The sequence below is a fragment of the Notamacropus eugenii genome, chromosome 7 (assembly GCF_028372415.1).
Source record: "Notamacropus eugenii isolate mMacEug1 chromosome 7, mMacEug1.pri_v2, whole genome shotgun sequence".
Lineage (NCBI taxonomy): Eukaryota > Metazoa > Chordata > Mammalia > Diprotodontia > Macropodidae > Notamacropus > Notamacropus eugenii.
The window spans coordinates 150,846,039-150,872,044 of record NC_092878.1 but is presented as its reverse complement, the minus strand read 5'-3'; the positions used below and the strand labels follow the sequence as shown (position 1 = coordinate 150,872,044).

Genomic DNA, 26,006 nt, shown 5'->3' with positions numbered 1-26,006 from the left:
CCCAACATTCTATTGATGGAGCCACCTGGGTGCCTCATTGAGTAGATTAAAGAACTTGAAACTGAGGTGTCTGGGGGAGGTATGTTGAAGTTTCTGTATGAGGGCAGGAAATGGGGAGAAGAAAGTCTATAAGCCAGTCACTGAAGCTCATTAAAGAAGAAAAAATCTTGGAAAGAAAGTAAATAACAGCCACTGTTCTAGAACAGGTGGTAAATTTGGATAATCTGGACCCCTAAGGAAGAGAGGTGGCTTGATGAAGGTGGGTCTGGAAATAGCAATGAGGAAGAAAGAATGTAAAATTGAAAACTAATTTTAATTCTATTTTGAGACAAATCAAGATGGCATAGGTTTAAATAACTTTCCCAGGTCAAGTAATTCCAAATTCCTTACCTTCCCCTACGTTCTGGCAGAAATTTACCTAAAGGCCAAGATTTGTCTTATAATACTCCCACTCCAGACAAAATTGTATTGTGAATTGACCCTCCACCCTTATATTGTCTACCTAAGGGTCTGAGGCCACATTTGAACTCCCAACTTCTTGATTCATCTTCCTGAGTTCAAATGTGGCCTCTAACACTTAACAGCTGTGTGACCTTGGGCAAGTCTCATAATCTTGTTTGCCTCAGTTTCCTCATCTGTAAAAGGAGCTTCAGAAAGAAATGACAAACAACTCAAGTGACTTTGCCAAGAAAATCCCAAATGGGGTCACAAAGACTTTGATAGGACTGAAACAACAATAAAAGCCCTAATCCCACCTCCTCGTTTAAATGCCTACCAACTGGAATTGTTTTATCTTGGGCAAATGAGGTCCAAATAGTGTGCTTGCAGGCCAATGGAAAGGAAGACATACCTAGGTTTAAAAGATCCAGTAAGCCCTCAGTGGGAGTCATTTGGCAGAACTGAGGTGCCATTTCTACCTACTTTGTTATCAGATTTGTGGCCTCTGTTAATAATCTCAACCCACCTTGAGGCAGCTGGTGGCTCAATGGCTAGAACACTAGGAATGAAGTCAGGAAAACCTGAGTTCAAATCCATGATGCTTCCTAGATGTGTGACCTTGGGCCCATCACTTAACCTCTGATCTGCCTAGCAAAATGGACCCACTGGATCCAATGGAGAAGGAAAAGGCTAACTCCAGTATCTTTGGATTACTGTACATGACTGAACAACAACAGACTACCTTTATTCATTTCTGTCCTCATAGAAGTATTTCACCACCCCTCCCTGATGAAGTTTAGGATTGCTGGGAATCCCAAAGTGTCATGGTGCAAGGGGCTTTTCCTGGAAAGAATTCAAGTGTTCAAACCTTTCTGTCAAGGTAGAAAGGAAACATAACACTAATAGGAGTGGTCTAGATTCCCAGTGAATCTACAACTTAATAAGCCTCAAGACTGATAGCTTGATAGTGAAAGGAATGTCAAATAAGGAATCTAGGTGGGCTGGGGTGGGCTGGATGTGCTGGGCAAGACACCAGTGAGCTGAACTACTGAAATGTATGCAAAAATTCAGGGACTTGGTTGCTTTCAAAGACATGGTCTTTTCCTTTTAAGGGTCCAAGTCCCATCATCACCACCACCATTATGATCAGCAAGTCAGAGGTAGCCAGTTTGGAAAGGGTGATGAGGGAAATTGTGTTATCAGTAGGGAGGCATGTCTCAAAGAAGACCAAAAGATGGAAAGAATAAGTAAGAAAGGCTTAAGATGAAAGCAAGTTTGTTTATTATGGAGCAAGCATTCCAGAGGGCACAAATGGATTGGGACATTGGGGAGAGGACTGGTGTGAGAAACCATCAAGTCAGGGATGGGAAATAGGGTTTATGCATTGACAGCTGTGAGTTCAGGAACACTGGGATAAGATGAGTATGAAGAGGTTAGAGTGCGCTAACCACTGATCGGCAGAGTTCCACTGGTTGGAGAGAAGTGCCACATGGGAGGGACAAGATTAGACTGGTCCACATCCTCCCTTAAAGCTCAGCCCCCTAGCAGATTGTGATGTCCTGTCCCATTGGGGCCCACCTCACAGCAAACAGAAGGAGGTGAAAGCTTGGGAGCCTAATCATGGTGCCAGGGTGTTTAGATTATTATCCTAGAGAAGGGCTTAGGGGAACAAGAAATAGAAGGAGGTCCTTAGTCAGCATCCCTATGGGATTGGAAGAAGATGATGACCCCACACAAATACTTATGTCTACAAGCAGCAAGTTGGAGAAAAGGATAGAAATGGAGGCCTCATGATAGAAGAAGCCATGGGTCAGGAATAAGGTTTTTTTAATGATTACTTTGCCATTATGTACATTTGACTATGTCCTGTGTTATGCTATAAAGGTGGTGCAGTGGATAGAATGCTGGGCCAGGACTCAGGGACATCTGAGTTCAAATGTGACCGTAAGATACTTCCTAACTTAGTGACCTTGAACAAGTCACTTAACCCCTGTTTGCTTCGGTCTCCTCCACTGTAAAAAGGGGGTGATTACAGCACCTGCCTCCTAGGGCTGTTGTGAGGATCGGAATTAATCATTATAAAGTGCTGAGCACAAAAACCTCTTCCCTTCTGCCTTTAACAGCTCAATGACCTTGGCAGGCCACTTTGCATTGATTCCTCCCTTAGAATGGGAGTTCCTTCCGGAAAGATTATATGTTCTAACTTTTGTTTCTATCCCCAGAACTTGGCACACTGTCAGGAACATAGTACATGTTCAATAAATGCTTGCCAACCCAGCTGTTCTTATATAACCTTCCCAGAGGCTCCAAAGAGTCAGTTCATGTTGGTTCAGTTACAATGCTTAAAACTCAGAAACCAGCCCCATGCAAATGAACTGATGGACCCCGATGGAGGGACCTCCAAGTCCTGCAACTGTCCCTCCCTCCAGCATTTCTCCGCCTTCAAACAGCATATCAACATATTCATCTGAGAGGAAGTTCCCTATCTGGTCTGCGGCTCTCTTCAGTATTTTATCTGACGGACTCTTCATAAGTGGATTTTTATCAACATTCTTTACACAAGGGTTCTTTTCCTGACCCTTTGAGCAACTACGCTATTCATATCTGAAAGGGAAAGTTCCTCTAGAGAACATTTCCAGCCCTCTGCAAATTATTTTTTCCAGTTTTTTTTAATTTTTTTCTTCTGTCACCATTCAACTTTACCATATTTTCAGTTCCAGATTCTCTCAATCCCTCCACCCTCTCCCCTCCCCATTGCAAGCCTCAGCAAATTAAAACCGTGGGCTAGAAGAGTAATATCCTAACATCATCTAACTGAAAAAAGTGGTCAAATATTCAACACGTTTACAATCTATGGGTACAAAATGGTTTTTCATTCAATAAAATCAACATGTAACATTATATAGGAAAAAGCAGACATTCTTTTTCATGATAAATATATGTAAATGCAATTCTATGTAAGCAACAAAATAGCACTTATAAAAGCTTGCGTATGCTGAAGATAAAGCATTGTTACACACTACTAAAATACATAATCGATATACAAAAAGCATTACATAAAAGCATTTGTATCAATATTTTATAGACAGTAAAAAAACCCATATATTTCAATAATAACAATGAATGGCATAAATTAGAGGGCAAGATGTAATTGTACTTTATTACTCTCTTGCCATTGTAGCGTTGTGTTTGGCTATGTGAGTAATCACCTTTCAGGTTTTACCTGGCACATCATATAGTCTAACCGCTGACTTAATAGTCCTCACACTCTGCGTTTCTAATTTCTAGATTGTTGTTGGCTTGTCATATAATTGAGCTCATCAAAGGCTCATGCTGGCTATCCCGGTCCCCCACTGATGCACCCTGTTTTCTCTCTATGATGGTGGTATTGGGTAAAAATGGGACTTAATTCTTCCTTATCATTTGAATTCACATTCCCATGTGACTGAGATACCTTGGGTTGAGTTCTTTGTGACTCTTGGGAATAATAATATATAAGCTCGCCTTTGTCATTAATAAAAGTTTTTGAGTTATTATTTACCTCTGTAAATCTTTTTGTAATATGCAGATGAGTTCTTTTCCTCTGCTCCTGTTTACTTGGCGGTCCATCATTACTATGTGATGGCTCATCAGGAAGCTTGATTAACTCCCCAATGAGTAAGAGATGGCTCCTGATATGTAGGAACCTGACTAATTTGTGGAGCCATTTCATAGTCCTAGTGTCTTTACCACATACTTTGGAGGAGTCTTCTTCTGGTGTTTAATAATTTGTGTGTTCCATGCTCACCAAAACTCCTTAGCAGACTCTGTCACCTCTGTGAATATCTTGACAATGAATCCAGGCATTTTGCAATTATCTGTTTTTATTGGCATTTTATGGTGAGCTGACACCATAGATACTAAACCTCTTTCAGCCTGTCTCTTAAAGGAGACCCTGGCTATGATGCCTATCATCTTCTTTACTATCTCCAACTCTAAAACATAAATGAGTAGCTGAGAGTGATTCTCTACTAAACATTAAGAAATACGGGGTAAATCCTGCAGCATCGTTCCAAATAACATATTCATGTACTAGAATTGTTGACTCTTGACTCCATGGTGAATAAATGAAGGAAAGAAAAAGTATTTCTCATTATTATTTAGGGTTTTCTTGAAATAGATACTGGAGTGGTTTGCCACTTCCTTCTCTAGCTCATTTTACAAATGAGGAAACTGAGGCAAGCAAGGTTAAGTGACTTGCCAAGGGTCATACAGCTAGTAAGTGTCTGAGGCCAGATTTAAACTTGGAAGATGAGTCTTCTTGACTTCAGGCCCAGTACTCTATCCACTGCACCATCTAGCTGCTATCATGATGATTTATAAATATTTGTTGACTGAGATGCCATCTTTAATGGGAATCCCCTCCTAGACTCCAAATTATTAGTTCTCCTTCCCTTTCAAATGATTTGCATTTACTTGGTGGCATAAACTCTGTATCCCCTATCCCACCCTGCCTTGAGGTCAGGAACTATTATTTCATTTTTCTTCACATCCCCAGTTCTGAGCTGCTTATTAAGTACATGTTGTACTGAATTGAATTTAAATTGGTGTTTGTTGGATTGAGTGTGCTTCTGTGGTTATTCTGTGCCAAGCACTGTGTTAAATTCTGGAAATACAAATAGAGAAAGTTAGACAACCCTTGCTTTCCAGGAGCATACTCTTTAATTGGGGAAAACAACACATAAAAGAAAGTTTGGTTACAGGGTCAATGAAAAGGTCAAGATATTCTAAGACTTCCATGGTGGGGTGGATAGCAGGGCCTAGGGGTCTCTGGGGTATGTCATTGAGTCAAATGAGAATGGAAGGCATTAGCAGAGTACAGAGGTAAGGCCATATGGTAAAGCCTGGTGATCCTCCATCTCACTTGAAGGAATAGAACTGATAATTCCCTTCTCATCCAAGTCTCATGAGCAGCCAAGCAGCCCAAATGGGTTTGGGGCAGCCTCAGCCTATGGGAGGGGGCAAAGAAAAGGAGAGAGAAGGACATCCTTAGCAGTGTCAGGTCTCCTGCCAGATCATTCCACATGGTTTTTGGATGGTTGGAGCAAAAGAAGTCAAGGAGGAGTTTCTGCTTAGTGTCAAAAGTTTCTAACGTATTTAGCAATCAGTCAGTCAGTAAACATTTATTTAGCACCTACTATATGCCAGGTACTGTGCTAAGTGCCAGGATATAAAAGAAAAGAAAAAGCATCTCTACTTTTTTGTGCCAAATTGGGAAAGTTTTGTAGTAGATCATTAAAGAGATGATCAACAAACATCTGATTAGAATAGTGCAAAAAGCCAACATGTCTCTATCAATAACAGCTCACAATAGGCTAATTTCATTTCTTTTTCTTGACAGGATTACTAAATGAGTAGAGAGGTGAATGCTATGTATAGAGTTCACCTAGGTTTTAGCAAAGCTTTTGATAAAGTAACTCATCATAATAGCACTTACTTAGTGCCAAGCGCTGTACTGAGAGCTTTACCATCATTATCACATTTAATTCTCACAACTATAGGAGGTAGGTGCTATTATTATCCTCATTTTACAGATGAGGAAACTGAGGCAAATAGAGTTTTCAGTGACCAGTCCAGGGGTCATACAACTAGTATGTATCTGAGACTGGATTAAACTCCTAACTTCAGGCCAGCATTATATTTCTGTACCACCTTGTTGCCCATAATCTCATGGGAGAGATATGGATTAGATGATAATAAAATCAGATAGATTCAGTACTGGTTGAATTACCAGAAGATAGTGAGAGATTTCTGGTGGAATTCCCCAGGGATTTGTACTTGACCTTGTGCTGCTTAACATTTTTGTTAATGATCAAGGCATGTGTAGTCTATTTATCAAACTTGTCAACAGCACAAAGATGGAGGCAGATAACACAATGAATGACTAAGGCAGGATCCAACATGATCTTATTAGGCTCAGACCATTGGACTGAATCTAATAAGTTGAAATCCAGCAGTGATCAATGCAGTCTTACACACACACACACACACACACACACACACACACACACACACACACAAATAAATTTCACAAGTACAAGATAGAAGAGACATCGAAAGCAGTTGGACATCCTTCTCTTGCTGGGAAGGGTCTACTTCCATCTCCAGCTGAACCCCTTTCCTGCCTCATCTCCAACCCTTTGAGAAATGAGGAGCTATAAAGTAGGACTTCCCATCTGACCATCTAACCATACTCATCCCATCTCATATCACATTTGCCACCGGCCAGATCTCCAGCCTCCATTGGTAAAAGAAATAACTCCCTCCACTTCATGATGAAAATTCTCATACCTGGTCACATCCTTCACACCTCAGGAACTCTGAACTCCTACAGATCATCATCTAAACCCTATTCCCCACCCCACCCCTACCAGATTCTTCATTACCATCCCCCTCAAGCTTCACACCCCAAAGATTGTACCTAATTCTACCCAGTCCTTCTGCTGTGCCCCCTGGAATGCCTGTTCCATAGGTAGTAAATTTCATCTTAAAGTTTTCTCTCTCTCATTCTTTCCATCTACTAGTTTTTACTGAAAGCCAGAACCTCTTTGATGATACAGTCTGCTTGGCCACCCTTTCCAGTACTGATTGCACCTTCACTCGTTCTCCTCAACTCATTGGTCAAGGCAGAGGAATTGGAACACTCCTTGCTCTCCATTGCCACCTCCAGATTCTCTTCCTACCCCCATCATTCAGTAAGCTTCCTTTCTTTGAGTTCATGCTATTCATATCTACCATCAAATCCTGGTCAGGATCTACCACTAAAATCCTGGTAGCTGTTGCCTACAGAACCCCAGATCACTCTCTTTCTTTGTTCAATGAATTCAATACCTGGCTCACAATTTTTCTCTCCTCCCCAATTCCTGCCCTTATCTTAGGGGACTTCAATGTACATATTAACTTTCCCCCAAATACCCTAAATGCTCACTTCCTCAACCTCCTCACTTCTCACTTCCACCCCACCTCAGCCACACACAAAGATGGTTATAGCCTTGATCTTGCCATAACCCACAAATGTACTACCACTTCTATGTTCATAAATTCTAAAATCCCTTTGTCCAATCATAATCTATTGGCTTTTCATCTTTCCCTCTGCCTTCCCTTACAAAACCTTACTGTTCATCTGCACTATGATCTCCAATCCTTTGACCTCATCTCCCCTTATTTTGCTACCCTCTCTTCTTTTCCCCATCTTGACCAATTCAATTCTTCACTGTCCTCCCCTCTTGAATCCCTTGCCCCCCATCATATAGCCAATTGTGCCCAGCCTAACCTCATCCTTGGATCATTCCCTCCACCAGAGAGAGGGGAGGAGAGGGAAAAGGAGGTGAGGAGAACTGGCCAATTGGGTCCCCAGTCGGGCAACCCATAATACTCACAGGCTGTTGTCTGTCCTTTATTCTCAAAGAGGAACATGGCATCAGGGAGATGACAGCTTGACTTGCAAGTTAATTGGATTTAAGTGAGGGAAGACTGTGCAAAGTCACTAGCTTCACTTTCTCCTTTGGAGCCATCTGGGTCCAATGGCCAAGTATAGATCAGAATGACTGGAGATGGCCCCCACAGGAGGGAGAAAGGTCCTTTATTAAGCACCTGCTATATGCCAGGTATTGTGCTAGGCCTTTACAAGTATTACCTCATTTGCTTCTCACAACCCTGGGACATAACTATTATTACCCCCATTTTACAGATGAGGAAACTGGGTCTAAAAGGCTAAATTACTAGTCCAGAGTCACATAGCAAGAGTATGAGGTCAAATTTTGGACTTAGGACTTTCTGAACCTATCCACTGGGCCACCTCATTGCCTGAGATAACTATGTCCAAGCATTTGAAGCGCTATCACATACAGGAAGGATTAGATTAGATCTGTGTGGCCCCAGAGAACAAAACTATTAGCAATGGATGGAAATGGTAGAGGTCACCTTAGATTTAATGCCAGGAAGAACTTCCCTCTTTAACTATTCCCTATTTTACAAAATCCCACAATGTTCCTGACATACAGGTGCCTGATCACCACCTGAAGACCTCTTTGGAGGATGTAACAGTAAGCACCCTGATATTCACAGGGGGGCCTGCTATCACAGGTTCTTAGGTCTGCACCTCTACAAGGAAAGGCAACTTTTGAGGGGTTAACAATCACTTTAATCAAGCACATGTATCATTCACTTAGGTCAGGAGAAAAATTCAGCATCCTGAACTTCAGAGAAAATACAGAGAAATCTAAATCAACAGACAGTCCTTCCAAACTGCCTGACAGGAAACAATACATAGATCGCAATTCAATAGACAGATGCAACTGCCTGACCATACATACAGGGTTACCAGAGAGGGAAGCACCAACATCTGGGTTTTCAAAATGAGGGGCTCCTTAGTGGCTTCCCAGAGTCTCATCTGGCACACAAAGCTTCTTCCAAAAACTAAGTCTCAAAGTAAAACCTCACCTCAGAGTATTTATACATTTTTTTATAGCCAGGGGGCATCACAACCCTTGAGAACCAGAACCTCATTAGAAAATGAACAAAAGGTGCAGGCCTTCCTATTAATCTTCCCTAATCAAACTCCCCTTGATGGGCAGGTTCATCAATGGATGGGAAAGATCTTCCCATTAAGAAGCAAAATTATATTAACAATAAGCAAAAATGCATTCCAGTACAGACAAGGAACCTACCACCTCTCAAGGCAGCTCTCTCCACTGCTGGTAGGACAGCTTTTTAGACATTCTCTAGGCTGCTTCTCATTAATACAGAAGAAAGACAGAAGAAACCCAACTAAACCCAAGGAAGTGGATCCCAGGGAGATGGGAAGGGAGGGCGCTAGCTGCTGTGGGGATTTCTGAAAGTCTCTTGGAGAGCAGCTCAGCGGTGGTGTCATTTGGTTTTGATTGTTTTCTTGTCTTTTGCCACTGACCTTGTTTTCCTGTTTCTGCTAACTTAGCTCAGCAATGAGTTGTGTGTCAAAGAAAAGAGCATTAGCTGTTTTTGGCTGCCAAGTCACACAGCTGACTCCTAATTCACCTGCTCAGTTCATCAATCCCTATCTGCCTCACCCCCCACTGATCTTTTTCCACCTGAAATTTCTAGGGGACTCCTCTTTTATGCTGTCTCTGTGGAACTGATGGGGCAGTTAGGTGAATCTGTGGACACAACTCTAGACTTGGAGTCAGGAAGTTATTGTTGCTGCAGCTGCTGCTGCTACCTGAGTTCAAATCCAACTGCAGACTCTTACTAGCTGTACGACCCTGGGCAAGTCACTTAACCTCTGTTTGCCTTAATCTACTTGGAGAAGGAAATGGCAAACCACTCCAGTGTGTTTGCCAAGAAAACCCCATGGACAGTATCGGCATGGTATGGTCCATGGGCTCAAGAACAGTTGGACACAACTCAAGAACAACAACAAAGACAATACTTAAAAATGAACTTCCTTGGCTACTATGGGGAGCTAGGTAGGAGAATGATTAGAACACCTAGCCTGGAGTCAACAAGACCTGAGTTCAAACCCAGTCTGAGACACTAGCTGTGTGACCCTGGGCAAGTCACTTAGCTCTGGTTGCCTCAGTTTGTTCATCTGTAAAATGAGCTGAAGAAGGAAATGGCAAACCACTCTAGTATCTTTGCCAAGAAAACCCCAAATGGGGTTGCAAAGAGGGGGAAAGGACTTAACAACATGGACAATATGTGCCTAAAAAATTATTAGTTATTCTCTCCCTGTCTCCTTCTGTTATCTGTTCACTCACCTCCATATTAACTTTGCACATACCTGCCAGTCAGTCAACAAGCATTTATAAAGTACTTACAATGTAACAGGCTCTGTGCCAAGCGGAAGCCAAGCAAAAAAAAAAAAAAATCCACTTGCATTCTGTGCGCACGTTATTCTGACTGTGGTCTCCTCACTCTTCATTATTTCATATCAGTATTCCCAAATCTCTTAATGTTCTTCTATTTATCATATTAATGGCTCTGTGGTATTCCATTTCTTTGAGGTACCACAGCGTTGGCAGGGTGATTCAGTGACTGGAGCACTGGCCCCCAAATCAGAGGGTAACTTCACCTGCCCTGGCTCACCTCCTCCCACCTTGAGCCTTTCTCAAAATGCACCCTACGGCCGACTTGGCTCTATGTACCCAGGCTATCCTCTGCCAGAAGGGTGTCGGCTTAGGCTGGCAGAACAGACACACAGGCGGGAGTGGTTGGTTTCGTTTGTTAACAGGACAGCACAGAACTCAGGCCAAACCCAAAAGGAAATGGGAGTAAGTGATAGAAGGGGGTGGGACTCTAGGAGGTAGAGGAAGTGGGTGGGAGTGGGATGTGGCTGTGGTTCAGGTAGGAGGGGGAAAGAGGGAGGGAAAAAAGGGAAGGGAGGAGGTGAAGAAGGGAGGAGGGAGAGAGGGAGTAAAGGAAAGAAGGGGGGAGAGGAGCAGGAGGGGGAGGAGCGGGGAGGAGGAAGAGGAGGAGGGAGGGAGAGAACAAGGAGTATGGAGGAGGGATAAAGGGAAGAGGGAATCTGGGGAGGAGGGGAAAGGGGTAAAAAGAGAAGGAATAGGATCCGGAGGAGGAGGCGCTGTTCAGGTTCCCGGTGCTGAGTCGCTGCTGCTCTGGAGCGGCTCCCAGAGCCTGAGATGCATCCCGGCGACTGTGTGTCTGTGATGCGGCTCCTCATGTTCATGCTGCATCTGCTGGGGCTCCCCCGGCCACTTTCAGGGAGCCCCCTGGCGGTGACGGAGCTGCCTCGCGAAGTCTTGAAGCTCGACCTGCGCACCGTCGTCCAGGTGCAGGAGGTGAGCCTGGCTTTCCTCTCTATCACCATCGACGCCAACCTGGTTACAGACCCCAGATACATCACCTTCCTGGGGTAAGTGGCTGACATTCACCGGTCCCCTTTCCTCCCCTTTACTGTCAGTTTTCTCCTGGTTTCCTCTCTCCTTTCCTTTTTGACACCTGAACAGTCCTCTGCTCTCCCCACAAGTAAGTACTTGTTTTTTTCTTTTTCAATCAGCAACAGCTTTGCTCTCCAATCGAGTTTCTAGGTACTTTCTGACTAACTTTAATGTCCTAGGCGAGATCACCCACGCTGTGTTGCCTTTTCTTTTTAATGTGAAGGAAAGAGTTGTCCTACCACAGATGTTCTTAACCTGGGGTCCATGGACCCCTCCCCCCAATGGGTTTCTGGATAAATTTCACGAAGTCTGTGGACTTGGATGGGGAAGAATACATCTTTATTTTTACTGTTCTCTAACTGAAATTTGGCATTTCTTTCAATTATTTAAAAACCTTATTCAGAGATAGACTCCATAAGTTTCACCATACTACCAAAAGGGTCCAACACACACACATACATGCACACACACACTCTCTCTGTCACACACACACAAACATAACCTAGAAGATCTCCAGCACTAAAGATGTAGCAATCAATGAAACAACGGAAGGGACTAGCCTCAGTTAGTGACCAGCTTTCCTCACTCATCCTCCTTTCCCCAGAGGAAAATGACTGGCCAGAAGGAACATTGGTTATTTCCAATGCCTAACGCTGTGCTTTACATGAAGGAATTGCTTAATCAATAATTGTTGAGTTGGTTGGTTGGTTGTTGTACTTCATCTTCAAAAAGGATCAAAATGACATCACCATCATAAAGTGAAAAAGTGAAGTGAGTGAGTTACTGCCTGCATGAATGGGGACTTTCCAGTTGAGTTCTTGGTAAGCAGATTCACTTTTAGACTTAAACATCACATATACAAAATTGAACTCATGATCTTACCTTCAAAACCTTCCCTTCTTCTATATTACTATTAAAGATATCAACAGAGATAACTTAATCCAATCCCCTCATTTTACTGCTAAATAAACTGAATCTCAATGAGTCTAACCAACTTGCCAGATAGCACAGTTATATGGATTTCTCAAAGCTACATGAATCTGCTGAGTATGTACAACAGTTACTTCTTCAGTGTTTAAGGTTACTTATTTGATGCTTCTGAAGGTACGTTGGCTAGGCAAGTTTCGCTAGACGTGTTATTACATTAATTAAAGTTATCACTCGTAATCTTCTGAATGCTGTAAAATTTTCTTCTTGTGTAATTTGGAACTATGCCTAAAGGGCTATAAAAGTGTCCATACCCTTTGATCTAATAAAAATACTTGCATGTCCACTTGCATGTCATGGCATGACCCCCCTGATGTCATGGTCCTCTTTAAAAATGAAAGACAAACAGCTGCTGCAAGAAAGATACCAATGTCTTCACAGTCACTCAGACCTTCAACAGGTGCTGTCCTCTACTCTTCACCCTCTCACATCAATCTGTTGCCAAATTCTATCAATTCTACTTTTACAATATCTCCTACATGGCCCCTTTTCTCCTCTGATTCTGCCACCATCCTCATCACCTCAAGCCTGGACAATTTCAATAGCCTGATGTTTGGGGGGAGTCCCTTGCCACAAGTCTCTACTTACTCCAGTTCATCCTCTTCTCAGCTGTCAATGTAATAAGAACTTTCTTTTACAGGTTAACAGTACTTTTTGATGTAATATATTCATGGAAATACCAGATCTTGTGGGAGCCTTTGGTGGAAATAAAAGCAGGGAGGAGAAAAATGACCAAACAGTCTCTGCCTTTAAGGAGTTTACATTCTATTAATCAGCATGTTCATGTGGAAGCCTGGACAAAATAAGTCCAATTTAATTTCAGGGATGAGAGGCACTAGCAGCTGAGGAGACGTAAAAAAGGCCTAATGTAGAAAGGGGCAGCTAGGTGTGTTGCAGTGAATAGAGCATTGGCCTTGGAATCAGGAAGACTCTTCTCCCTTCGTTCAAATTTGGCCTCAGACACTTACTGGCTGTGTGGCCCTGGGCAAATCACTTAATCCTATTTGCCTGAGTTTCCTCCTCTGTAAAATGGGCTAGAGAAGGAAATAGCAAATCACTCCATATCTCCACCAAGGAAACCCTAAATAGGGTCATGAAGAGTCAGACATGACTGAAGAACAATATAGCAAGACCTATATCCCATCATTTTCCCCTCCTGCCATAATGAAGGAACAAGAAATTTTAAAAGAAAAAATGTTTTTTTCTGCTGTCATTTTAATATTGACTACAATTAATAATACCTTTAGTTACAATCAGGAAATTAGAGGACATACTGTCATGGGAGTCAAGGAATCAATGGGATTGTTAAATGACAACAGAGAAGTTAAATCCAACAAAAGTAGGGTGGTTTTTTATTTTTTAAATTATGTTGGGAGGAAAAAGACAAAGCAAAGAAGGAATAGGACATGAGCACACAAAGAAGGCAGAACTGTTCATTTGTTCAGGTTCTGGTTTCTCTGCAAAAGAGAAAAAACTTTATGGAAATGACAGAACAGAAACAACAGGAAGCTGATATGTAAGAAAAGTAAGGAGACAGTGCAAGAGCATCTACCTCTCCTTGATGAATCCAAATCACCTGGCTCAGAAGAAACACACACACACACACACACACACACACACACACACACACACACACACACATCTTCTGATACTGAAAGAAGTGGCCAACGCAGTGGCTGAACCATGGTTGGTAATCAAGGAAAACAGGAGAGGTGCTACAAAAGTGGAAATGGGCAAATGTCTTCCCAATTTTCAAAGATGAGGGAGGAGAATCTCAAGTGTACAAATGAGTGAGCTTGAATTTGACTCCTTGGGAAATTCTCAAATGGATCATTCAAGAGATGGGTAGCACATATCTAGAAAGAGAAGTAGTCATTACAAAGAGCCATAAGTTTCATGAAGGAGCCCAGATCAGGTCAGGTTAGACTAACCTTATTTCCCTTTTCAAAAGGGTTAAGTGACTTCCCTAGGGTCACATAGCCAGCAAAGATGGGATTTGAATTCAGGTCTTTCTGACAAGGAGGGCATCTCTTTCTCTTTGGGGATGGGGAGTCAATCAGAGCTAAGTGACATGCCCAGAGTCACACAGCTGGTATGTGTCTAAGGTCATATTTGAACTCAGGTCCTCCTGACTTCAGGTCTAGTGCTCTAACCACTATACCATGTAGCTGTCCCAGAAGCCAACTCTTTGTCCACTGTGCCCTGCTCTTTCTCAATTAATGTGATCAGAAAAGTTCTCATGTAGAAGATTTATACCCCAATCTTTCTCCCTCCCACTACATCTGACTAAACCCAGGGCAGTTTAAAATGGTATCTTTATTGTATTTTCAGATGACACAAAGCTGGAAGACAAAACTAACAGTGGGTGACAAAGTCAGGAAGCAAAATGGTCTTGACAGAGCATTTGAACTGAATCAAATATGATAAAATTCAAAAGAGATAAATGTAAAGTTATATTCAGATTCAAAAAAACAACTTCATATGTGTAACAGCAGGAGGCAGGATTAGAAAGCAGTAGGTTTGAAAAAGATCTGAGGGTTTTAGTGGACTCCAAATTCTGAGTTAACAATGTGATAGAGTAGCCAACAAAGTTAATAGGACCATATAACATTAAGGGATGCATAAAGAAGGACTTCACTTTCTGGGAAGAAGGAGGTGCAAGTCCCTCTATACTTTGGACTAGTCAGCCTACATATGGAATATTGTATTGAATTCTGGGCACCATAGTTTAAAGAAGGACATTAATGAACTGGAGAACATATACCAAGAGGTTGAAGAGCCTTAAGCCTTTGTCATAGGAGGATCAATCAGTTGAAAGAATGGAGGGTATGTAATCTAGAGGATGAAAAACCAAGAATTTAATAACTGTCTTTGAGTATTTGATGAATTGTCATAATAAAGAGGGATTCAAATTCAGTTTGGTCCCAGAGGGTAAATTTGGAACTGATGTCAGGAAAAATCTCCCTAGCAATTAAAGCTGTCCAAGAATGCAATGAGCTTCTCTGAGAGGTGGTGGCTTTCTCTTTCTTGGAGATCTTAGAGCCATAGGTGAATGATCATTTGTTAGGTATGTTAGAGTCGATCTTATAGAGGGGATTCTTTCCTGTATGGGTTGGTGGAGCTGGCTGCTGAGATCCTTTCCAACTCCCAGATTCTATAATTCTCCATTTCTATTACTGGATCTGCAGAAACTACATTTTTATTAACTAACAACTGAAAACAACTCCATTGACCCATCAACCAGATTTTCTCAGTGAAAATGTACTTTTTACTTATTTGAGGAAATCCTGTTTCCCAGTTCCCAAAGGCTTCGAACCTTAGCCAAAGGCTTATCTCCTGCCTACTTGAGATTTGGTGGCACCAAGACTGACTTCCTGATCTTTGACCCAAAGAAGGAATCAACCTTTGAGGAAAGAAGTTACTGGGAAGCTCAAATCAACCCAGGTGATTTTTAAAAAGATGACATTATTTTAATGTATGGTTGCATCTTTTTGAGTTAGTCCTGTGTCCGCCTTGTGGTTTGTTGTGTTTTTGTTTCATTTGGAAAAACAGGGACAGTAGCATATTATATAATACATATTGCACTTATTACATATTGTATAATATTATATATTACAATTACATATTGTAATGGGAATACCTTGTCTTGACCTATTGCAAAAGCCTGGAACCAAGTGGGAAATGCCACCCATTCTCTTGCATCCTTTGCTAATTTTTCCAACTCTAGAAGGTACACCATGGTATGTGTCAAAGGCTATTCATGGTGCAGCTTCTTAACAGTGCAATACAGGTGTGAGAATGATGTTTGCTTAGAGAAGGCATAAAAGTGGGAATGGGTTGAAAGTGGGAATTATTAAAAGTTTAAGATACACAAAATAGAATTTTATGCATGTTTGCTCTTACAAAGGCCAACAGCATGTCTTTTTTAAGGTGTAATCAAAATGAAGGTGCCAAGTACTGTATTTCTACTTCACAAGTGTGTCCATTGCCAAATTACCTTCACTAAAGGATCAGTGGGAGAATTCACATCGAAATATGTTTGAGATAAATATTTATTTTAAATGTTTTCATAAGTTCATTTAAGTAAGTACCTTAGCCTTTTTCTCAAGAAGTGGTTAGGAAGATTGGGAACATAGAAAATGGGACCAGCTATGAGGAAGTGAAGAATGATTTGGAAAAAAAAAATTTTAATGTTTAAAAAAGTGAATGATTGTATTAGCACTTTCCCTATCAGTCAAACACAAAATAATTCTGGCTAATTGACTCCCCTAAAAAAAATACTGTGGAAAAAATACTTTTTGTTACTTTACATAGAAAAATCTGTCTTTTATTCATCAAGAAATCCTGGGTGTTCTCCTCTTGCTGCTTGTGCTGATGTCAGGGGCACTATTTATACTGTTCTGGTCCCAGGGATCTGGGCTGGTAGCCAAAGGACCAGACTATGCAGCTTGGATGACAAGAAGTCATCTGAATGTCAGCTACTTCTGGTTGCACGTGACTGCAGGCAGCTGGTGGCACAGCTAATAAAGGGCTGGACCTGGAGTCAGGAAGACCTGAATTCAAATCTCACCTGACATATTTACTGTGTGACCCTGGGAAAGTCACTTAACCTTTGTTTGCCTCAGTTTCCTTAACTGTAAAATGAGGACAATAACAGCACCTACTTCTCAGTGTTATTGTGAGGATCAAATGTGATATTTATAAAAGTGTTTGGCGTGTAGTAGGTACTATATAACTTATTTATTCCCTTCACTTCTTTTCTGTCTTGGGATAAGCATCACAATCTAATGGGGAGCCTGAAGTGGGGGGACTCTTTTACCCTGTTCACATCTTTGACACCAAGAAATGTACCAACTTTAAAAGAAAATGTCAGTTTTCCTCACATCCCCACCCTTCTCTCATCTCCACTGTCACCCTGCCCCAGCAGCATGAGATTCAGGAGAGAGCAGACACATGCACAGGAAGAATTTGACAATGGTTTTCTTTTGAAAGAAAGTAGTGCAGTGGATGGAGCCTTGGAGTTCTGACTTTGAATTCTACCCCTGGTGCTTGCTCACTAACTCTGTGGGTCTGGACAAATTGTTTGAATTCATCTGTTAAGTGGGCCTAATGCTAGCACTTACCTCACAGGTTTCTTGTGAGGATCAAATGAGATAATAAAGAACTTTGCCAACCTTCAATCTCTTTATGTTACTGTCGTGGTTTAGTCATGTCTTCTTGACTCCACTTGGGGTTTTCTTGGTAAAGATATTGGAGCGGTTTGCCATTTCCTTCTCCAGCTCATTTGACAGATGAGGCAACTGAGGCAAACAATGCTAAGTGACTTGCCCAGGATCATATAGGAAAGTAAGTGTCTGAGGAAGATGAGTCTTCCTGACTCCAGACCCAGAGCTCTATTCACTTGCCACATAGTTGTTTCCATAGGGGATAACATTATCCCCATTTCATAAATGAAGAAACTAATGGCAAGTGACTTACCCAGAGTCACATAGCTAGTATATATCTGGGGCAGGATTCAAACTCAGGTCTTCCTGATTACAGGTTTGATCCTTTAGCAACCACACTACATAGCTGTCTTTCATAGATCCCATAATATCTGAAAAGTATCAAAGCTAACTCCAAACTTTTTCTCCCACTGTAGATACTTGCAGCTTGGGTCCCATCCCTTCTGCTGTGAAGGGCCAGTTGGAATTGGAATGGCCCATCCAGGAGGTGCTACTACTCAAAGAGCAACAACAGAACAAGTTCCAAAACGGCACGTTCACAAGTAAGAAATGCAAGGTGTTTGCTAGGGTATTATGGTCTCAGAAGCAATGAGCTTTCTAGGATTAAGCAGCCAGCATAAGCCTGAAATCTACACAATCGATTCTGCAAGGGAGGCCCCTACTATTAGTCATTCTTCACCTCTGGAACTGCTGGATGGCCATAGGAGGCCTTTGGGAAGTAAGTCCAGGGGGATGAGACAGGATGCTGACTAATGGACTTCATTGGGTAAGCATGCATTAGTCAAAGGGTTGGAGAGTCTTGGATCAAACCAGAAATGTTCTCCCACCAAACTGGTTTCTTTTTTGCTTCTTCTATGCCTTAAATTACCCAGGATTTTGCAAATGTGGGACTCACCCAAGTAATTAACATTCCAGCTAACCTGGAATTACTCATATTCCATAAGTTTGATTTGCAAAGTGAACATAACAAATAACAAATAGTAGAATTGCTGAAAAAAGTCATTTGTCCATAATTAAGATAACATTTTATATTAGTGTCATTTTGACATGATATTCTTATCCCCACAATTGGTCTTCTTTGTCAACAGAAGATTTCATTAATATAAAACACAAGGAATTGGGGAGAAATGGCCTTTCCATTCTGCCTGTTTGGGGCATCCAGCATTTTTATTAAAATTACATTTTTTAAAAACCTGTATTTTTTAAAAAATTATTTTTATTTTAAATTAATCACCAAAAAAGAAAGCCTTTTGATATATATGTATGTGTACACATATGTATATATGTATATATATACATATATATCAGAACACAAAAAGAGGACTATATATGAAACAAAATCTCTGTTTCATTCCACATTTTTAAAAATATGTAATAAAGTGCACGTATCACTTTCAACACTATACTGCTTTTCTGTGCTTTCTCCTAAGTTTCCAGTGCATTTTTAATGTTGCAATTCAAATGTTTCAATGGCACTATTTTTTTATCGGTATTGTTAACTCTCTCTCTCCCTAACTAAAAAAGTGGGAGAAAGAAAAAAATAAAACTTGCATCAGATAAGTACAACCAAGCAAACTGAACCCACACAGTGCCTGTCTCCTTCTGCTCCTTGACTCCATTATCTCTCTTTCTGGAGGACAACATGCTTAATCAGAAGTCCTCTGGAGACATGGCCAGTCATTGTATTGATCGGAGTTTTTACATATTTCCAAGTTGCTCTTCTTTACCCCAGCATTACCCTTGGAGGAATTGTTTTCCTACTTCCACTCACTTAGGTGTATCCGTTCCCACCACACAAGGGCCTCTGCCATCTTCTCTTTCATCTTTAGTACTATTCCATTACGTTCATGTTTTACAAATTGTTCGGTCATTCTCCGATTGATGGGCACCCCTTCCCTTGGATCCAAGTCCTTCCCTTTTCTTTCCTTCTATGCCCTCCTTGATGTCAGTGTATTTCTCCCTGATCTTTTTGGACCTCAACATCCTCATTTGTAAAATGAATGGTGGAACTAGATGGTTTTCCAGCTCTTGATCTATGATCTAAAGATATTAGTATCCTTAGAATCTATGCCATGGGATGATGGTTAAAGCAAGGAGGCTTTAAGAGTGGGACATTCTCTAGTATGTTTCAGAGAATCTTTTTTTTTAATGAGATATTAATGCTTCAGACTAAGAAGAGTCTATTTCCTCCTGAAGACAACACGTCATTAATGCTGGCTGTCCACACTGCATCCACAATAACCAAAATGAATATTAATTTGTCCATAAAAGAAGAGCATTTAAACTATGTTGTTGGCTATATAATGCTTTTAATTTTTCTGTTTTTCAAATTCTCCATAAAATGAAGGGGTTGATGTATTGCTAATGCCATAGATTTTCTTTACTTGCAAGGTCCAAAGGGGAAATGTTTCCCTTTAGAAATCAGAGGATTGGACCTGTAGCATACAATTATGTACTGTTTATACTTACAGGAAATCTTATTTCAATTGGTGCTCTCAATATTGTGTGACTAGAAATGTGTCATTATCCCTATTTCATTGTATCAGTTGCAAGAAAAAATGCCTATTATGTTACAAATGAAGAAATTGAGACAGATCTCAGTGACTTGTCCAAGTTTAGTTGTCTTTAGTATGTGGCAGAGATGGTACTTGAACCATCTCTAGACCTCCAAGTTCTTTAGGACAGTATTGATGTGTTCTAGAAGTTCCTCTCATACAGCCCCAAAAACACAACTATAATGAAAAACTCTGTCGGAGTCTTGCAAGAGCTTCTATTGCTGTAAAATAGGTCCAGCCAGCTCCAGACCCAATTTGGGATTTTAATTATCAGTAGTATTAAAATGGTAGTATTAAAGTCAGTAGTATTAAAAATTGAAATCAATAGTATTAAAATCCTTACAATGGGATTTTACTTAGAGAATAATGACAGGAAGTGAATTCTGATCAGATCCCTCTCAGCCTGGTATTTTCCCAATTCTATAATGTCCCTGTTAGATAACATTGCACATTATCATTATTTGTATCCCAGCTCCATGAGGATAGGGACTGATAGGGTCTTACCTAAATACCTTTGTGTTCCCCATCCTTATCCCTAGTACCTATTGTAATTCAGGAACTCACTTAGGGTGAGGTAGTGCCCATTCAGTCTCCTATTGCATCCTGGGTCATCTCCAGTCATCCTGATGAATATCTAGTCACTGAATTCAGATGACTCCAGAGGAGAAGTGAGGCATGGTCTTCTTCAGCAAGGAAGGACGAATACAATAACAACCTATTGTAATGCTGTGTGGGCAGTAGGCACCTAAAGGTTGTTGTTGAATAAATGTGGTTTATGATGGAGGTTTCCAGGGCACTAGTTAAGAGGAAATAATGTAGATTCCTATGTTTTAGGCAGTGTTCAAATATTTTAACTTTGGTTTGTGAAAAGGCTTGATTCCTCACTTAAAGTTAATAGCAGATGAAGAGACTCCCCTCCCCCCCCAACTTTCCTACTGTAGTGTTGTTTACATGAAATTAAACATGAGGCTAAAAACAGATTAGTTTTTGGAATGGGAGGCATCTGGGCCTGTGATGGACTCACCCTCCACCAATGCAGATCAGTACCCTGGATTCCTGAGTAAGGTAAAGTGAGTTTTCTGTGATGACAACACATCACAGTGCCTGCTTCATAGTACGCATTTAATTGATGTCAGGTGGCAGATATCTTTCTGCCTCCATCCCACTCTCTCCCCACTATGTCATGCTGTTGCAATTGATGTTTGATCCAAAAAGAAACCTTCATGTATTGATGAATTTTACACCAAAATCAGATATTTAGAAACATCAGGATTTAGCTAAATTTGTAAAACCTCTCATTTCTTTGACACATTTCCCTCTTTGGCTATCCATTCACCATGGTAATGTGTTATTGAAGCAAATGAGCATTTTTACATTTGGTTTCTCTTTACAACTTGGGTTGTCACAAAGCCTTTGAGGATGTCAGTGGTTGGAAGAGTTAGCAGAGATAACCTTCTTACATTGACCTTTGTGTAGAGCTCAAAGTCAGTTCACCTTTAGAACAGTAATTGCAGTAGGCAGCAGTACATGTATTAAACTCTTTCTCTCTAGATGACCTGGGGAGCTCGAGTAGATGGTAACAAAAACATCTGGCAGCAGGATGTGACCTCATCTAGCTCAAAGTAGGTTGAGCAAGTTACTGGAAACAACAAATGTTACCATGAGTGTGTCTGCCCCAAGGCCAATTCTATTATTAGAACAATAACCTTTGGGGTTCATAATAATAGTATTTGGAATGGTGGCTGGGTCTAGTAAATAGTTGGCCTTAAAATCCTGGAAGATCCAGTCTTGTCTCTGACCAGTAGGGCTGGGTGTGCCTTTACAAGTAAGTCGTTTGGACTCTTGGTGTTCTATTTAGCTCCTAAGACCATCAGTTACCGAGAAATTGCTGACCTGATTAGCAGAGAGGGAGTTTCCTCACCCTCTACTGATGAAATCACAAGTTCAGTCCCTAATTCTATCCTACCTAGGGTAGAGCTTGGGATCTGAAGGCAAGAAGATCTGAGTTCAAATTTAGCTCACTTACTCCCAGTGCAGTCCTGGACAAGTCATTCTCAACCTCTGTCCGCCTCAGTTTCCTCATCTATAAAATGGGGATAACTCCTAGGATTATTGTGAGAATAAAATGATACAATATTTGCAAAGCATTTTATAAGCCTTAAAGTGCTATATGAGTGTTAGATATGACCTATATGATCCACTATCACCTTGAATTTGGTACAAAGTGGGCCCTAACACAGAAGACATCTAGGGAAATATCCGAAAATATCAGACAGACTTGCTTCTGCTTATGACATGGTATCAGCAAATAGGCTCTAAAGGTGGCAAAGTTCCAGGGATATATAGTTAATAATAATAGGATTGGGGAAACAAACCTGCACACATTACTTGAGTCAGCTTTGGGAGTGGTAACTGAACAAAGGGGCCATTTCATGATGTTCAGCCTTCACAATTTTTCTCCTCATCAGTCTGGGGTTTTTCCACTCATTCATGCTTTTCTCATACCCCCAAATATCCCCAATTTCACTGTGGATAGATTTGTAACTGCTCTGGGCCTGAAAAAAGGACTTCTTGAGTTGCATTGGCCAAAACAAACAAACGAAATTCTTTATTCCCCTGCTGATGAACCTCTCCAGACTTAAGTAATAAACTTCTGGGCTTATCTAGCTTTGTCCTACCCACTCATGTTCCTCTATCACAGCCTTTAAGAACACAAGGTTTTTTCTCTACCATGTTGAGGCATCTCAATAGAACCTCATTGAAAATGGTAGTAAGATAGCAATTAGGAAAGAAAGATATGTGTCCATACATATATACATATATGTGTGTGTGCGTGTGTGTATACATATATATAAATTTATAATGATAACTAGAATTTCTATTGTGCTCTAAAGTTTGCCAAGTGCCTCACATACATTATCTCATTTGATCTTCACAACAACCAGTTTGGGAGTAGAATGGAGAGAGCACTGGCCTGGGAATCAGGAAGAACGAGATCACATCTGGCCTCAGACACTTACTGGCAAGTCAGGTGATCTTTGTATCACACCTCAGTTTTCTTATCTATAAAATAGGGATAACAATAGCACCTACTTCCCAGGCCTGTTGTGAAGATCAGGTGAGATAATACTTGTAAAGCATTTTGAGAATCTAATATAAATGCTACCTATTATTATTATTGCTAACAACCCTTTGAGATAAAAGATCGGTAGCATTTAAATAGTAGCACTTAAAGGTTTCCAAAGTTTTGTATATGTTATCACATTTGATCTTCAGAAACTACTCTTTAAGGTAGGTACCATTATTATCCCCATTTTGTAGATGAGGAAATTGAGGCTGACTTGCCCAGGGTCACAAAGCTAGCAAGCGTGTGGGGCAGGATTCAAGCTAGCACAACTCAGCTACTTAGCTTTATGAAGAACTTTGTCCATTTTCATTCTCATTAAATTATTCAGAAGGAAAGATATGCTTTCCACACTCAGGAGTGTGAAGGAACATTTTCTAAATGTCTTAATGCTTAAACTAGTGGGATCAGCCCTAATAAGGGTTAGATGAGAAACGCCTCTTGTTACAGGGCAGCAATTGCATTGTCTTGGCTCTCTATTCACTGGCCATGGGATCAGGGACAAACTCATCTGGAGCTTGAGGTGCAGAGGTTGCTGCTGAAGCACCTGCAAGGTTCTCTATTCCAACCACTTAATTTTGCAGGTGAAGAAACAGCCCTAGAGAGATTGAGTGGCTCAAAGTTACACCTGCAGACTAAGTGAATGGAAATGCTCACTTTTGAATCCATGCCCTCCAACTCCATGGCCATTGTCCTTTCCACTCCTGGCTAGTTTCCCCTTCCCTCCCCTGTTCTCTCCTCTCCCCTTTCCTTTCCTTTCCTGCCCTGTCTTTTCCTTTCCCAAAACATTAAACCTAGTGCACTCTGAAGCTGGGACATCAATGGGCCCCTGCCTAAGGGCTCCTCTGGTCCCTCCTGGCTTTAGAGTGATTATCAATAGTAACTGTTGCTGTTTCCCTCCCAGCCTGATGTCTTTCTTTTTCTTGGCCTCATTAAAGGGGCCATGCCCTGGCTACTTCTTAAACAGGCCTATTCAATGAATGGGCATTACCTCACCCTAGGTGAGTACCTGCAAAGACCTTGGCCTAAGGGCCCAAGGACTCTCAGTGCAACCTGAGTCTTCTCCAGTCATCCTGATGAATATCTGGTCACTGGATTCAGCTGGCTCTCGAGGAGAAGTGAGGCTGGAGACCTGCACAGCCCTCCCTCGCTCAAAACAAAGTCAAGTGCAAGACATGTCATTGTTTCTCTGATGACATGGTCTTTTTCAGCAATGAAAGATGAACACAATCCTTTCCATTCCACAAAGGGTTCTAAACCATCTTTTATGTCATGGACTCCTTTAGCAGTCTCCTGAAGCCCATGGAGCACTTCTTAGAATTTGTTGCCTCCATTCATATTTGAAGGAAATGCTAAATTTCAGTTAATAGTGAAAATAAAGGTGTAAACTCCTCTCATTCAACAACAGCAGTAGCTAGCACTTATGGCTCAGTGGTGCCTTAGTGCACTGGGCCTGGAGTCAAGGAGACTCATCTTCCTGAGTTCAGATCTGGCCTCAGACAATTACTAGATGCGTGACCCTGGGCAAGTCACTTCATCCTGTTTGCCTCTGTTTCTTATAGGTACAATGAGCTGGAGAAGGAAATGGCAAACCACTCCAGTATCTTTGCCAAGAAAACCCCAAAAGGGATCACAGAAAGTCAAACACAACTGAAAAACAAAAACAAATAGAGCCCCTACTCTATGCCAGGAATCATGCTGAGTGCTTTACAAATATGATCTCATTTGGTCCTCACAACAACCCTGTGAGGTAGGTGCTATTGTTTCTATTTTATGATTGAGGAAACTGAGGCAAAGAGAAGGTAAATGACTTGCCCAAGATCTTAGTAAGTAGCTGAGACTAGATTTGAACTCAGGTCTTGCTTAATTCACAGATCCCCTGAAATCAATCCACAAACCATTAAAGAAACACCAGGTTAAGTACTCCTGCCCTAGACCATGGCACATTTCAGATTCTTTATCTGGGAAAAAAAAAAGTGAGTTGTAGTAAAGAATTTCTGAAGTCTTATTCAGTCCCCAAATTCTATGATTTTATCATTGGAAACTCAGAATGAGCTAGCTGAGCTTCTTGATTCAAGAGGACTTTTCCCTCTTTTTTTAAATTCAATTTTAGGTTATCTCCTCTTTCAAATGTTCTCCTTTTCACCTCCCTTCATTGAGAAAGCAAGAGAAAGAAAAACCATCATGAACATATGTAATTAAGCAAGACAAATTCTAATATTAGACACATCTAAAAGGCACATGGTTCAGTTTTCAAGTCAATCACCACTCAGTCTGGAAGTGGGTGATGGGAAGTGGGAAGATGTTTCACAAGGAGTTCTCTGGAAGTATGATCAGTCATTAGAGTCATCAGCTTTCCTAAGTTTTCAAAGTTGTTTGTCTTTACAGTAGTTACCATTGTATCGATTGTTCTCCTAGTTTTGTTTACTTCCCGTTGCTTCAGTTCATACCAGTCTTCTCAGGTTTCTCTGAAACCACCCCCTTCATCATTTCTTACAGCACAGTAGTATTCTATCATACTCATACACCATAACTTGGTCAGCCATTCCTCAGTTGATGGGGATGACTCATTTACTAACTCTTTGCTACAACAAAGTGTTATTATAGTTTCTATATATGAAATTCTTTTCTTCTTTCTTAGATCTTTTTGGAGAGTATAAACCTAGCAGTGGTATCAGTGGATTAAAGGATATGCACAATTGAATAGCTTTTTAGGAATAGTTCCAATTTTTTTCTGGAATGGAAAAAAACGTGTATTAGTGTA

At 41.0% G+C, this 26,006-nt stretch overlaps 1 protein-coding gene across 1 annotated transcript in view; it reads left to right on the top strand.

Moving 5' to 3' along the window:
* The first annotated feature begins 10,974 nt into the window (after positions 1-10,974).
* HPSE (heparanase) overlaps positions 10,975-26,006 on the top strand; it is a 50,604-nt gene continuing 35,572 nt past the window's right edge. Inside the window, exons 1-3 of the mRNA XM_072624026.1 lie at positions 10,975-11,326; positions 15,637-15,782; positions 17,980-18,105. Coding sequence (XP_072480127.1) covers positions 11,094-11,326; positions 15,637-15,782; positions 17,980-18,105 — 505 coding nt within the window. The 5' untranslated portion in view covers positions 10,975-11,093. The remainder of the gene's footprint in view (positions 11,327-15,636; positions 15,783-17,979; positions 18,106-26,006) is intronic.